This window comes from Dromaius novaehollandiae, chromosome 20, assembly GCF_036370855.1.
Source record: "Dromaius novaehollandiae isolate bDroNov1 chromosome 20, bDroNov1.hap1, whole genome shotgun sequence".
NCBI lineage: Eukaryota > Metazoa > Chordata > Aves > Casuariiformes > Dromaiidae > Dromaius > Dromaius novaehollandiae.
Genome location: NC_088117.1, coordinates 13,555,713 through 13,571,955, shown reverse-complemented (window position 1 = coordinate 13,571,955; position 16,243 = coordinate 13,555,713). Strand labels below are relative to the sequence as shown.

General features: G+C 39.5%; 1 protein-coding gene across 5 annotated transcripts in view; it reads right to left on the bottom strand.

Annotated features, from left to right (window-relative positions):
- The window catches only part of GAPVD1 (GTPase activating protein and VPS9 domains 1), a 36,365-nt gene that overhangs the window by 16,966 nt on the left and 3,156 nt on the right, over nt 1–16,243 (bottom strand). Inside the window, exons 1-10 of one of the 5 annotated variants that reach the window (XM_026100853.2) lie at nt 16,151–16,242; nt 8,428–8,643; nt 7,184–8,027; nt 6,059–6,145; nt 4,878–5,012; nt 4,566–4,755; nt 3,947–4,027; nt 2,599–2,759; nt 1,555–1,684; nt 494–619 (exon numbers count right to left, since the gene is read on the bottom strand). In XM_026100853.2, the coding sequence (XP_025956638.2) occupies nt 494–619; nt 1,555–1,684; nt 2,599–2,759; nt 3,947–4,027; nt 4,566–4,755; nt 4,878–5,012; nt 6,059–6,145; nt 7,184–8,027; nt 8,428–8,643; nt 16,151–16,242 (2,062 nt within the window). Of the gene's footprint in view, nt 1–493; nt 620–1,554; nt 1,685–2,598; nt 2,760–3,946; nt 4,028–4,565; nt 4,756–4,877; nt 5,013–6,058; nt 6,146–7,183; nt 8,028–8,427; nt 8,644–12,059; nt 12,149–16,150; nt 16,243 lie in introns of those variants that run through there. The other 4 variants (XM_026100857.2, XM_026100856.2, XM_026100855.2 and 1 more) reach the window with 4 other exon arrangements.

Genomic DNA, 16,243 nt, shown 5'->3' with positions numbered 1-16,243 from the left:
TGGAAGGGACCTCTGGAGATTGCCCAAATTTAACCTCCCTGCTCAAAGTCAGATCAATTAGAACAGATTGCTCAGGACTGTGTTGAGTCATGTTTTGAGCATCTCCAAGAACGGAGGCTCCATAATCTCTGGGCAACCTGTTCCAGTGTTTGACTAAAATATATTAAAAAGAAGCTATCTAGATACTTTTTACCAGTTCTCCAATCCAGATCACCCTTTTCTCTTCAATGGAAAGCTGGTATCAGGCGAAATTTTGCAATTTCCTATAAACAACTTAAGTCTCAAAATCTCATGCAATCTCATTTTCCTAACTATGGACTACAAGAAATATTTCTATAGAAGAGGAAAAACAACAAAAATTAGAAGTGATTGCACAATGGAGAGCATTCATTTATTTTTTTCCCTGAACTAGGCAATTTTTCAAGCTTTTTCCCTAGAACTTTGCATTAACCATCTACAGCACCTCACGCACTTCTAGAGAATTTGCACATGCCTTGTTCGTGTTCTAACAGCTGCAGAGCTTCAACACCATTGCTCCCAGAAGGGCCTGCGCCAAGCTCCGATACAGACTCCCCTTCTAAATCCAAAGATGATACAGAATTGGAGCGATTTGAAGGACCTGTAAAAAACAGATTGTATTGTTAATCTAATTTGAACAACATTTCCCAAACATACAACATTAACAAGTCAGGATACAATTATCTAGAAAGACGACAAGAAAGGAAGTAATTTCAATATAAAATACTGAGCTGATGATCTTGCTGTTCACCATATTTTGAGTAGTTTGTTATATTAAGATGAACATGTATTTTCGCTACTCTTGATCCCTATTCCACAGATACTTAACCTGTACTGTAACTTGCACTTCATGTGTTCAGAGTGCCATGCTAATTATATAAATCTACAAACACTCTACCAAAGATGGCTGGAACCTTACCATTACCATATTTACTTTTAACTAAAGAGTCAATAAAGTCTTTGTCATTCGTCATTCCTTCTCACTCCCCACCCTCCCCTTCTCCACACAATACCTTATCTTGAGAAGAAAGAAAAAGCAAGAACTAAAATTATGGAAGTTTTATAAAATCAGGTATGCCAAGCAATTTGTACAAACCTCTTCAACACCACAAATAAACCTCAGCTTTGTTGCATCTGAGGTGCATGTAAAGGAGTTGTCCAGAGTCTGGAAGCCATTTTGACATATGGAATAGTTTATTAAAACACAATGAAAAATAAGTCCAAGAACTCTAAGTTTAACGATAACTTAGATTAGCTTGATAATCACTAATGCACCTAAAAGTTTAATTCCTTTATGTTTTCTCTCTTTAAATGTACTTTTTCTTCATCATTCTCAGGCTAGGTTATGCCTTTGTAGGTCAAAACTTAACTCCAGACTTTTTCCTTCGAAGGGCTAACAGAAATGACAGGCTCTCAGGGTTAAATAGCACAGCCTTTATAATGGCAGAGATGACACGCTGTATTTAACAGAAGCTCCTTTTATAGTTAAAAAATGCTAATGGACAAAACTTCTTCAAGACTTAAGTAACCCTTCACCTTCAGATATTCCTTCCAGATTATCACTGCAGAGGGAAAAGCGCAAGGTTTTATCAGGTTTACCATGGAGTTTGTTTTCATCAACAGGGACATCTCCTTGCCCGCCATCTGTAAGCTGCATATTTAAGACCTGGAGGGTAGGCCAGGGGGTGGGGAAGGGAGAGAAACACAGCTTCCATAAAAACCTGTTTTTCTGATCAGTTAAACAAAATTTTTGTTAAGCAAACAAAATATGGCACAACTTTTTTTTTTTTTTTTTTTTTTTACCATCTCTAGTTATTAATGACACAATCAAATTTCTAATATTCCATTTGAAAAGAGACAGTCATCTCTGAAGTTAGAGCCTAGAAGGAACGTAAGGTAACCAAGAGAGTCCTGATGATAATGGGACCAGCAGCTCACTCACCACCCCAGCAGTCTAACATGATATGGAAACTGATCATCGCAAGACTGCACAAGGAGCAAATCCAAACTACTGGGCAAGAGAGTAACAAAGATGAAAGCAGAATGTTGTTCTATGGATAGTGAAAGGAAAGACTGTAAAACCAGCCTTGCACTAACCAACATAGTCAGAAGGTGGCCATGGCAACCTAACAGCTCCACATTCACAAGAAACTGGGCCTGGTGTTTCAAATCTGAGCTGCCAAAAGCCTTGGGAATCAGCGTTCCAGTGCTTTGTCATTCACCTGTGCCACTCGATCCGAAAGACAGAGAATGCAGAGAGCTAACAGAATCCAGCTTCTAAAAACGGGCACTGAAGTGACAGCTCAAGTTTGCTCTTAAGCATGTTGGATGGCAAAGCCTCTGTGTAAATAGGCTAGGTTTGGGTTTTCCCACATTGACACAGTCTTCCACACTCTACAGTTATGTTAAGTGATAAAATAAACTTGTAACCATGGGAAATTTGAAAGCTACATTCCCAAAGTTCAATAAAAGAAGCTGAGGATTTTAATTTCCATTCTGGATTTAATACCTAACTTAAGAGTCACAGCCTCATTGTTCTGCTACTGGCAAACACCTGATATTTGATAATTTTTTGCATACCTCATTTTCTGACATCATTCCTGGAGTAATCTGTGGGCCTGTCCCCAAAGAAATCACGAGCACTTCTTCTGGCTGAACTTCTGGGATGGTCTCCTGGGAGGATCCTTCATGGTCCCCATGCTGATCCATTTGAATATTTGATCTACTTCTGCTACGAGTTGCTAAAGAAAATGTTTTAAAATTTTAATGTTAGAAAGCTGTTCCTTGTTTAAGGAGAAACACAGAACTAATGTTTTGCATTAGTAACATGCATACTAATAAACTTAGAAAACATGAAGTCTTAGTAGACTTCGAGTGTTGGAACTGGTGCTTAAAATTGAATACTAGACTATGAAAAAGCATGTTTTTAACACAGAAATTTAGAGAAGTAAGGTACATTGTGTCCTATTCACCTATACAAATTTCCAAAGATAATCAGGACTTTCAATAATTTTAATGGCTCCAGAGTTTTGACAGTTTAAATCTGCTGTCACTACTTGTTTTTATTTTTCATTTGGTGTTGTGGCTGCAGAGGAACTCCCCAGAGACCTACATTTATTGTCTTTAGAAAGACTACTCCCCCTATGTAACTTGAAAGAATCTCAGATACTTATGCTTTAAACATTAAGAACATTCATCTCTTCCCTCTTAAAAGAGCAGGAATACAGCCCCACACAACCCAGAGAAACCTTCTAGTCTCATAAGAGATTGCCACTGTACTAACAAAAAGCACCAGAGAAGAAACAAAAAGATCTTGTGAAAAGCAGATTTCTGCATTTGTGAAAGTAAGTGTATATGAGTTACAGAAAGACCCTTGCTAAATTAGTTCAGAAAACTATATGCCTGTTATCAACAAAAAAGGTCAAGACTCCTGTGGCTTAAGGCTTTCTAACTTATTTAGAAGGTTTTTTTCTCCCTAAAAAGGAAGAAATTTTATTCTAATGTGTGTTTCAAATCTAGATCCATATAATTTAACATCAAGTGGTTTACTGTGATTATTTTATGATCTTTATTGCACTTTCCTATGTTTGGCACCTTGGAAGGAAAAAAACAGAAACCAAAAAACACACCATAAGAAATCAAGATTCCTAAGCACGGCAGCATGATACCAGTTATTTCCTATTTGATCCAGGGAATACAAGGCAAGTGTGTGGAAGTCAAAGGCAAACTTTGCTTTTAAAATTCTCACACAAAGGGACACAAGGTGTTTTTAAGAACTGCACATACACAGGAAATGAGTTTCATATTGAAATGAATGGAATCCAAAAAAGCAACTGACTGCCAAGTAAACCAAAAGCATGCTTAAGTATCATAGTCATGTGATATAAATAAAAGTTTATACAAAGAATGGAAAGAGGGCATTACCCACCAAAAGGGGTTACTAGAGTTATATGAGCTGAAAGATTGGTAGCAGAAGTATCCCAGGCAGTAATGGCTGCCAATTGCTGTCCTGGATTTCGAAAGCATTAAAATGAAACAAAAGAAATCAAAACTTTGAGCAACAGAACAATTTCATACTATAAAATAAATGCTGTTGTGCCATTACGTTATAGGCATAAGACCAAAACATTAAAAAGTGGAACACAGAGTTAGAACAATATGGGATAGGGTTTTTGGTTGGTTGGTTGTCACTTATCAAGTTATATATATATTTTGGTTATGTGACACACTAATACCAAATGCCTCAGGTGAACGAGAATATCCCATGTGGTCATATTCCCATAAACGCACATTGAAGAAGAGTACCACATTTCTATTTTAAGAGGAAATATTGAAATGCAAAAGTTCAAGACCCAGAAATCCTATTCAAAAAGAAGAAAAAAACCAATAAATATAATATTGCACTACCATATACTAACTACTGGAGTTAGACCAGGGAAGCATGAAGCATGAAGAAAGAGAGCTATTCTTCTCAACACGTTCTAGAAAATGTAAAGTGGTATTGGAAATCTCGTAAGTCATCTGCTTGCTGAAAGAATTCTTCTTACCTATAGGTAATCGATTTTTTTTGTTGGCTGGAGTGGTTGCAGGAGAGAGCTGTGGGGTATTATAAGGAGTCATTTCAAGGCTGCTGCTTTTCCCTGGTTTGTTCTGGGGTAAGTTTGCCAACAGGTTTTCCAGAGCCATCCGATCTTCCTTAAGTTGGTCACTTGACATTACATTCCGCATAAAGCCAACCTACAAATTTAGAATTAGCGTTGGTAAGAATTGCAGCCTAAATTATCAAACCTGTTTATCCTATCTGCAAACACATGGAGAAAAATATGTATGTTATTTCTCTTGAAAAACTAAAATATTACCAGAGTAGTTAGCTGGCTGTATGTCATGTAAACCACTGTTCTACTCAACCCTTCCAGAAGGTTAACTGAAGACATTGGAGGAGTTTCAACTGCACGTCCATCAATAACTACATCCAGGAAAGCAGCAACACAGCTCTGCAAAGAGAAGAAATAGTTCTGCAATGACAGACCATTTAATAGAGGTTGGAAAGAATACAAGTTATGACAAGAGCTAAATAGTTTACATAATGATGTAAGTTTTCCTTACTACTTTTAAGGTCTCAGGATAATACCATGCGTCATTAAAATCACCGAAGACCAAGTAAGGAACACATGCAGTGTTTCAGCATTAGTTTCAGCATTTCCTTCACTGCTTTTCTGCATTCAAAACTTGTCATCAACTTAAATGTTCTTCATAATATTAAAAAAAACCCCAAGTTTCATTTCACAACAGCAGTTTCAGCTGTTAAACTGCCTCTTCCTGAAGAATCTGCTGAGCAGAGTCTAAAAGCAAAACAAGAAAGCAACAAGCAGTATCACTTTCAAACTCGCACCTGACTTAATATTACTTGTATAATGAATGTATAACTTGCAGAATCACAATTAGCAAAAAACTGGAATTTACAAAAACAAGCTAACAGTTTTTTAAATATATGTCAGTACATCCAGAATTATTAGTTTCATTGTTCTGAAGTTAATTTCAGTATTACTATGGATGATTCATACTAACATAGGAAATGCTGAACAAAAAGCAAAACTGTACAAAAAAGGAACACAAATCCCCTGTGCTAACAAGTTATTTTGTTAAAATATATTTCATAAAAATGTTGTCTTTGAAGTGTTTTTTTTTCCCATGTTCAGTAGAAAGACAGTAATTCAGCATTTCAGTATAAAAGATAACATGCTTTGATTTCTTTTTAATACTTTTCTTAAGAGAAAAAACTATGTCAAAGTAGAAATAAGAATCCCTGACCCTTAATTCTAGTAGTCAGTATTTTGTTCCCAGTTCTGTGCAGGATTTTACCTGCTTTTCAGTACATGTAACTCATAAATAAGTTAACTACTTGAAGTCCTTTGATATGACTTGGAAGAAAATAAATAAAAAGAGAGAGAGGGAGGGCACACGTGTGCATAGGACAGCAGAGGGATGGAGGGATGAAGTACGCATGTAAGGCTTCTCCTTTTCTAATCTTGATTCTTACTTTGTCAAATTTAGCAAGGCTGCTCTTCATACGTGGATCTCCCTCTTCAGAGCCTGTCATTGCCAATTGCTGCAGAAGTCTCCCCACCTGAAATCAGAAAGAACTATTAGGAATACAAATTTCAAAGATTCTATTACAGAAATTAGTTAGGAGAACTCTTCCATTCCATTTTTTTTTCATTTAATACTCCTAGAATTACTCCTGGTTGGATGGACAGAGTCTTACATTTGCTTTTAGGACAGAAATAAATGAAAGAAGTTTAAAAACAATAACAAAAAACAAAACCAACCACATGCACAAAAGGCTGTTATTGCATTTAACTAGAAAATCTGCATATAGAATATGCTAGGAGTATCCGTACTTCCTCCCTTCCCAGAAAGGAAGCATGTTTGCTTTTAGAACATAGCAGAACTGAGAGTTCAATCTAGGCCATGTTAAAGACTGTTACTGCCCTGGAAAACTCACTGGAGTGATTATATTATGGGAATCGCTTAACTGTCCCATTTATAGACAACACTAAAAAGTAGGTTTTGTTACTTTTGTAAGGAATACCCTCATTCAAATGAGTATTGTTTAATACCCTCAGGCTACACCTCTGTATACTGTCATTAAGTTCTCCAAGTATTTACTCAGAGACAAAACTTTGTCATCAGGGCTGGGGAGTACTCTAAGGTCTAACCACAGTACCTAGCTACACAGCAGAAACACTGGTCATTTTATCAATATTTAATTTTTGTCTTAAATGTCTGGCATAATGTTTAACATTAGCAAAAAACAGCAAAATACTAGTTTACACGCATTCTAGAATTTGTCTTAGTCACATTTATTCTTAAGCTTCCATTCTTCATAGTAGCTTTTATAAAGTACATTTGCAACTCTTGTAAGACATAAAGGAATATATGCTCTCAAAATTTTTAAAAGTCAATGTTTTATAGCAAATGGGCAGACAAACTTTAGAGCGTGCCTTTCAGCGACTATGACAAATATTGTTGGCATTCATTTCATAGGTAGCAGGAGTACTTTTTACTTTTACTGTAATAACATCAGTTCTAGTGAACAAAAACACCTAGAGGATTTCTAATATACAAAACTGTTTTCTTTAGACTAGCTTAAGATGACTCATACCTGCATCAGATTAAATCGTGCCACCTCGTTTATAGGAGCATCAGAAATTATCCCATACTGTTCAGGGTTAACAATTGCAGGACAGATGAAACATGCTAGAAGAAGATCTGTACACATTGCTCTGACCTCCCCAACCTCCAGTCTGTCTACACATGAGAGTGTTTTGTACATCTGAGACACGATCCATCTCAAGCTGTGTGGAAAACAGTACGTATTTTGTTTGAGATAGCCAATGAATTTGTTCACCAATGTCACCAGCTTGGCCTCATTGGAGTCGACCATCTCTTGGACTCTTTGCTTGAACTTTTCTGTGCCTTTCTCTCCAAATAACTTCTCCTGTTGTACTGGAGAGAATCTCTCAATTAATTTGTTTGGATCAGTTTCCAGGTGGTCTTCATCTTCAACCAGAAGCTGCATGATCGGCTCATGTAAAGTTGCAGTAAGAAAAAGTTTTGCAGAAAAGAGTCCTTCAGAGAAAAGTTTGAACAAGATGCTGAACGCACAGGTGCCTCGTCTCAACAGCCGCCTAGGGTTGTCACTTTCCTTGAGTTCAAATTCAATCAAGTAACGAAGTACCTGTAGGAGGTAGCTCTCATCCTCCTGCATGATGCAATTGCCATAGATGGAGGTAAACACTGTGTGAATAACACTCTGAGTGTTGTCCTGGTTCAGCTTCTCTCCAGCAACCAGACAGGATGCAATAAGCCTAGGGTTCTCTCTCAATCTGTTTAGGAATTCTCCATAAGCAGTTTCCTGAAATCCCAACTGCTTATATCCATCCACAAACTGTGTATCTTCCAGGATTTTAGCATGCTGACAGCATTCAGCCGGAGAAGCTTCAGCACTTGAAAGAAAACCATTGAAACAGTTTAAGTAACTTTTAAGCCAAACAAACTTGCTAAAAGATGCCACATGGTGAATCAACAAGAGTTCTACCAAGGAAAAAACCTTCCCATACAGTTAATACGAATGATTTGCAGATTCAAGAATAAGTAATGTTTGTTCCCATAAATGTCAAACAGCATATATTGAAAAAGATGGTAGTTTAAACAGCCAACAAATAAGTTTCAGGTGAGTCAGATTTCCTAGTTTAGATTTGTTTTAAAACCTTACTTTTTTATGATTAGTACAGCACAGCACTCCAGATACTAAGTGTAAAGTCTGATGGATTTGCTGCAATTCACAGAAGTTTAGCAATCTGTTTTCCTCAGCCCCTCTCTACACACACACCCACAAACAGTCACCTTGTTATGATAAGTCTGTCCAAGTTAATCCTTTGCTGCTTGGAAATCCATGCTGTGCGGTACAGCTTTTCAGCTGTCTTCAGTACATCTGCATTGAGCCTTTGAATAAGTTGCTTTTCTGAGTTTACATAGAGTCGTTCCTGCTTGAGGTGATGAGCCAGCGTGTGAATATCCAGCTTCACCATCTTTGACAATAAGCAGACTACACAGTACTCACTGAAAGAAAGAAGAAAATTAAAATGTGAACCCCATTAGTTAGCAAAATAAGTACTAAAAGCCCCAAAGCAATATGCAGGCTATAAGCTTACAATGAACAGCAGATATTTCTATGCCCCTTCCCTATTAGCCTATTAATATGCTCTCTCAAATCGCAGGCCCACCTCCTAATGACCGAGTCATTCCTTCCCAATGTAAAATTTCATAACCACCAATTTCATTAACCACTTGTCACATCAACACATAAGTGACACTTGCATATTACTGAGTACCCTCAACTCAAACTCCTCAGGTGAAAAAGGAATGTAGTGCAATGCTACAAAACTCTTGCACCACAGCTCCGATACATGAGATGAGAATCTGGCCATTACTCGGAGAGAGGTGGCCATTAGTATAGTTTAAGTGATGCTCAAACTCAGGAAAACGAAAAGTCATCCCATTCTGATAGACTATCTGGTGAACAGGGAAAAAAAATTTTGTAGTTACTATTTTGTTCTAAAGTATGCCCCCATAACACAGCACCATCCAAATATTTGGATGTGGTTATGTCTAGTCCATTCAAACAAAATAAACGTCCTCTCTCATCTATACATAAGAGGTACCAAACTCCCAAAACGCTAACCGACCTTCTTTGCTAAAAAAAAGAGCCAGAAGCATCAATACCCAGACAAGCTCAAAGCTTAAAACAAGTCTGAAGCCTCTGCTCAACTGCAGAATTAATTGAGCAGAAAAATGTTCTCAAATGTTTCAGCTCAGAAGAATGTTTGTGGTCCATGATCCCAAAATGCATTTTTAAAAACAGAAAAATGAAACAACCTTAGGTTTTCCTATCACATCAGAGACAAAAAAACTACACAAACCACTGTTATGTCTCAGTGTAGCATCAGCTAACTACATAATTAGAAAGCATCTTAGTTACCAATTAACTGCTAAATAAACAGAGAGTACCACACCATTCAAAACAAGTTCAAGGAGCTAGTCTGTCTAAAAAGTTACTCTACTGAAGATAAAAACATCAGTTGCACTAATGCTGACAAAAGGAGGGATAGAACCATGTAGATCAGATTATGTTTCTGTGGAATTAATCATTAGTTCCTTTATGGCTTCTTCACCACCAGAAGAAACAGCCATACTAGATAATTCAGGAGGAAAAGGTTTGCCATTTAAATATAATTACATACATGTCAAAGCTGTCAAGTGATCTAGTGATAAACTCTTCAAAGCCACGCTACGGTTAAATGAAAAAACTTACTTCCCACAACCTGTAGTCACTCCAGAGCAGCTTTGCTTCACAAGACCATTTATTCCATGCTTGAGAAACTAAGAATAATTCACCATGCACTGGCCTAATGCTCTTTTTTTTTTTTTTTTTTTCCTCCTTTTTTTTGTTTTGAAGATCTGTGGTTCACTGCTCAGCATAGCAGGAGACAATCCTCTTCAAAGAATACAGATTAGCTCCCTAATTAGGCACAGGCTTTACATTTGTTGGGTTTTTTTCTCCAGTATGTGGAGAAAGCCTGATAACCAGGTGCACTGACAACCATCACTGCTCCTTGAGCATGTAATTAAGTTCTTTCATCTCTAGTTTTAACCTGACAACCAAAACCCCAGCAAAGACGGAAACAGATGCTGTCATAAGTCTTTATGCATGGAAAAAATTTAATCTTACATCTGATGGTTTAAGACCATTCCTACCAAATACGACGACCATGGACATAAAGCTCTCCAAAAAACAAAACAGCACAAAAAACTCATCAAAGGGCTGCTCAAAAAAAGAAAAAAAAATCAAATGTTCATGTCAATCAAATGCTATCTGAAGATGAGATTAGCAAAGAACTTTAAGGATACAGTAATTTAGATTTTTTTTAAACTATCACAGTCTCAGATAAATAAATAGAAAAAGAAACATTAACGTTGCTGCCAAAGTTCTTTCAAAAAGAAACAATGACTACTTGCAACAGATTCTCTTAGTCACAGAATTTTAGAAAACATGACTAGCAAAAAAAACCCTAGTATTAAGCCTATTACTGCGTTTGCATGGTAGTATAAGCTAATTATTAGACTTAGCTATTGATATCAGCAGGATACATTCATACAAATATATGTATTAGTGAAATCTGTAGAACTATCTTCTGTCTATTCATATGCTTTCCACTGTAAGGCTGTACCTAAAATTTGTTCATAGTTTACCAAGTCTTAACAGTTTTAGTTGACATTTCCATGTTAAGGTGTCTGTCTGAAGGCTCCATTTTTCCGGATAAGAAGTTAGCCCAGGTGGTTTTCCCATTTGTGAGCAAATATTGCGAAAGAATGAGGGACCCGCATGGGGTTCCCCTTATGAACAGCCTGGTGACAGCTTGTGTTTCTAAGTTCTGAAAACTGGCAAGATAAAGGCAAGTCTCTAGACCCGCACCACTCATTATAAATACATTTAACAGCAGACATGCTAATTAACCTGCTTCTTAGGTGTCTCATATACTTACAAGGAAAGCTGCTTCTCTTGTACAGAGTTTCACTCAGTGTCATTTTTTAATAGTGAAGATGTTTTCAGCATCAGGATGGGCTTAGAAGTCAGTTAATGCTCAGAAAGCAAATCATATTCCCATGCAGTCTAGCGTCCTCATACACCTGCATATAACCCGTCTAACAAGCAAAGAAAGCTACGAAACAGTAGACTAGATCAGATAACTGCAGAAGAGTACTATATCATTTATGATGCCACCTGAAGAAGAGACGATATGTTTTTTGCACATAAAGTTACCTAATATAAAAACAATTTGGGCATCTCCTGATGATACTGTATCACAGCCACTAAAAAAAAAAAAAAAAAGAAAAAAAAGAAAAAAAAGAAGAAAAACTAAGCACAGAGTAACTGTGAGAAGTTACACACTGTTATGCTTTAAAAAAGAGTTATCATTAACTGTGAACTTCAATTCTAAACAAAATCAGGCACAGAAGACTACTACTTCCTACATCTGTGCTGCTAAATATACTGGTTCCATGACTACTTGATAATATTCTACAAATATGCCACTACGAATGCATCTATCTTATCTGCCTCTACTGCAAAACACTAAATATAACAAAGGTAAGAGGAAATTTGATTTGGAAGTGAAATGTGGGAGGTTAACGAGTACCACTGTATTGTTGAGAACTGAAGTCCACTGGGCAGGAAACTGACTGCATGACAGTAGTTTTTATCCTATCGACAAGAAAAAAGGATCAGTACCTTCCATGATTTTTTTTTTTTTAAGATTATAAAACTAAGCTAATTTGACTGCTAGTGATTGCTACTGAAATCATCCCTCTACAGAAGAGCAGTCCCTCATTATCTCTCATTCACCAGTTAAAAAAAAAATTATTCTGAATTCACAAGAATATACTGAGTAACAGTGCAAACTGAACTTTATCTTCACCTTCAGTTTCTAGAAGACGTTTGAGAACACTAGAGCTGTAAAGGAGGTAGCTTAATACTTATAGCACTTCAGCAGGCTTCAGACTGGCTCTAAAAAACACAAAACAAACAAAAAAATGCAGCGTAGTCAAACTAGTTGAGCAAGATGCACATGCTGTTACTGCTGTTCAGATACTGGTATTATTAACACAGCCTATCCTGAAAGCCCAAGCTACTGTATCATTAACACATCTGTATGACACATGAACCTCTTGCAAAAAGCTCTTCCTTTTATGATCTTTAATACTTTAAGTATTAAGAGACAACAGTTGCACACTAACTTTCCCATACCACACAGCAGTCCACACCAGCACTTAGGACAGGATCTTTTAAAAACAGCCACAGTCACATATTTGGAGACACAATACAGAGGGCAGTATTAGAACAAACAGAACAGCAACAGCTTTAGCTGGTACTAATTCCAAAAAGCTGTTTGGCATACTAGCTTATCAGTTTCTCCTGAATAAAAAGGTGCCCATAATTATCCAATTACCTGGCTTCTGACTACCAAGCATCAAATTTGAAATAGATACCTGTAGGTAATTGTATGAGAGAGACAATTTAGGAAATTTAGATACCCAACAATTTGATGTGGCTGAAGAAACAGATTTTAAATAACTCCTTTTATCTACAAATTATTTATCAATCCTAGTAATTTCATTTTAATACAAAAACATTTGATTTTCTGTAAGTGATTTCAAGACTGCTTAGCAGCTATCAAAAGCTGTGACAAAGCATGGAAAGCTAATCACAACAATTAAAGATTTTTCTCTCCATGATGCTCCAGCACATCAGTAACAAAGACTGTTAGGGTTGTGTGACCCGACAGCACCCAAAACGTCTTTTCCTACTGTCAACGTAACATAAGCTTGTTTAGAAACCCAGACAATCAATGACTTTAAGCAATTTATGTCCAATGTTTATCAAATCCTTGGAAAACACTCCATTTAATCTTCAGACACTGAATTCAAGATTACAAAGCAAGTGGTTTTGTACTGTGGCATACAGAAACAAGCGACATCTCTATTAAATATTTCTGCAATCCACTTGACAGAAAAAGATTAAGCAAAGTAGTAAATACTTTAGTACACCAGATTCTTGTTCCTCCTTCAGTATTTCCTGCTCAGGGTTATTTGCTCCTCCCGAGTCAAGCTACACAAGATTCAACTTCCAAAGCAAGTTTGGGCAGATCTGATGTGGGCAGGGCAAGGCAAGACAAAACTGAAATGATTGCATCTTATTTAAAAAAGAATTCCTAAGCAAGCTTCAATAGCTTCCATGCTAATTCACCCCAGATGAAAGCATCTCTTTCTTCATTAATATTTATAGTAACAACTAACAACCCTTATTTGTTTATATAAGCTACAGCATATCTCCTAAAGGTGAGGTCAAGGAATTTATTTTCAGTAAGATAGTTCACCACGAACCGGGTTTTACCTGCTGAACTCTCCAGTCACAACATCCACCATCTCAAAACATGTGTACAATATGCAAAATGCATTTCAATTAGTTACGATTCAACTACCTAATCAATATTAATATGAAACTCATTCCTCAAATTTGTTTCTGCCCAGTGGCTGCTCTGCAACCAACACTGAAACCACTATCCAGTAAGATTTAACATATATGGGCACAGATTAGCACAGCTATGACTTGGGCAAACAAGGTAGCTAACACAATTAGTATAATATAGTGGGGTTTAATCAACTGCCTACATTAGCATGATGAACCAAAAAAAGCTGTCTTATGTTCTTCTGCATGGATTTCCTACACAAACAAAAACCCATCCTCCTACTTTACAAGCCCGCCCCGAAACAGTGCAGGGAGAAGAGTTGAAAGTTGCTTTATTACAGGAGCTACTTTATAAAAGAGAGACTATAAATATTCCCAGCACAGAGTTCAGAAATCCAGACAGCATTAGGCTTTCTCTGGAAGTCTTCTTCTTTGGGGGGGTGGGGGGGGGGGGGAAGAGAGGGGTGGATGAGGGAAACATTTGTATTCTCTTCCAAAATGAGCATCCTTTAAATCACAGAAAGATTAGTTGAAAATTATATACTTCTCACCATTTGGCAGATCCCCAACATCTACATCAATAATGACATTTAGTGATATCAAGATTTTTGCGGGAGGAACACCTTACTTCTCATGGCTTTTACAGGGCTTGCCAGTAATGCACAGGATCAGTTGGCCACTAAATTTCCTCTTATGGTATTCCTATGTTGCATAAAATTAACAAGCATATGACTACGTTAAAGTCTACTCCAGTTGCTTGTGATGTTAAAAAGAAGGGATCCCTTTGCATGAGTCATGCTAATAAAACTTCAGTTAAAAGAGGTGCAGAAATTGAGATCTCTCAAACTGATAAACACAGCCTGCTCTCTTATGCTTATCACTGAAGCTAGCTCTCTTCCTCATCCTGCAACATCTCAAATCCGCGGTCCACCATAAAAAACAACTGCTATATAGGGACAGTGTATACCCTTCAGGACCTGACACACCAAGATCTTCACGTGGCCAAAGGCCACAAGACCTCAGAGAGTTAAGGGGAAGGAAAAAGTATGCAAAGGTGACAGCAGCTCTTACTGCAGACGGGGTTGTACTGGCTCTCCACTGAGACCCAAAGCAATACAGAGGCACCGGCATCACCAGTCCCAGCTAGCTTGCTTCCTCGTACAGTTTAGAATTTAGACCGAGTCTGAAACACAAGAGATTTAATGCAAATGTAGCCCTGTATCTATTAAAGTGATTAGAGCGTAACTTCAGCAGTTCCACATCACAAATCACCATCTAGATATTAACCATCTCTTTATAACTTCTTCTTTCTTTTTCCTACTTCATCTGCACAAACCTACCATAATGTCTTGCAGCAAAAACTTCTGGAGTAAATTTTTAAACAAGTATTGGAATATCTCAAATATTTTGAAACCCTCACACAGCAGCAGCGGTCTAGAAGCCTGCTTCCTAAAAGCCACCATCCCATTTGTTGCCGCTTTTATAGAAGCGCAGTATTTAAGACCTCGTATGTTGTCCTTGCCCTTCCCCTCCATCATCTTCAGATTGTAGCTTCTACTTGTGAGACAACTGGATCTTCCACAAAAAGACATTCCACCTAACAGCAAACACAGCATCACAGGCCCAGTCTGAGAACTTAATTTTAATGTCACGAGAAGCCCTCTTCCTTCAAAGAGCACAGTATCATGACTTTGCAAGAAAGAAGACAGTCATTTGATCAAGTTCTTCAGCATTAAGGGTCTACCAGCAACAAAAAAAGGAAGTCACGGTACTCTCCAAGTTACAAGTTTTAACCTTTAGTCAGACAAAAGCAATAAATAAGAGAAGACACTGACATTCGCGCCAAGCCACTCGGAGCTACGCGACGCGCTGTCCCGTCCGCAGCGGCTCAGAGCGGGAAGGGCCACAGCCGCCGAGCGCCTCAGCCCTCCGCACCCGCCAGGGCCTCGGGAGCTCCGGACACGGGACGGGAGGCGCCGGGGAGGCCGGCGCAGCCCGCGGCAGCCCGCGCGCTCCGCTGAGCCCCGCGCCCGCCCCGCGGCCCCGGCCCCCGCGGCGAAGAGGCACCTACGCGTCCGCTCGGTCCCCGCAGCGCTGCCCCCGCGGCGCCGCAAGCCTCCCCGCTCCGGGCCCTGAAAGGCAGAGAGGGTTTCGTCAGGCCGCGCCGGCCCCGGCCCCGCCGCCCGCCGCTCCCGGCCGCCGACGCGGCCCGGCCCGGCCCCCGGGCCTCCTCCTTCCCCCGCTCCCGGGCCGCGCCGCCGCCGGGCCCACGGGCAGGGCAGGGGGGGCCGGGCCCGGCCCCGCGGGGTGCGAGCGCGCCCCTACCCGGCCAGCGCCCCGGCTCCGGCTCCGGCTCCACCACCGCCGCCGCTGCTCCCGCTGCGGCCCCGAGCCAACCCGCGGCGCGGCACTGCGCAGGCGGCGGGCGGCGGCGCCGCGCTCCTGGGACATGTAGTCCCGCCGCCGCCCGCGCCCGGGGCCGGGGCCGCCCCCGCCGAGGCCGAGGCCCCCCACCGAGGCGGCGGCTCCGCGAAGGCGTACCCGGGCCGCGCAGCACCGCCGAGGACGACCGCCAGGGTCGAGGAGGACGAGGGGAGGGGGCGGCGGCCTTGAAGCAGCCCCGTCTTTATCATT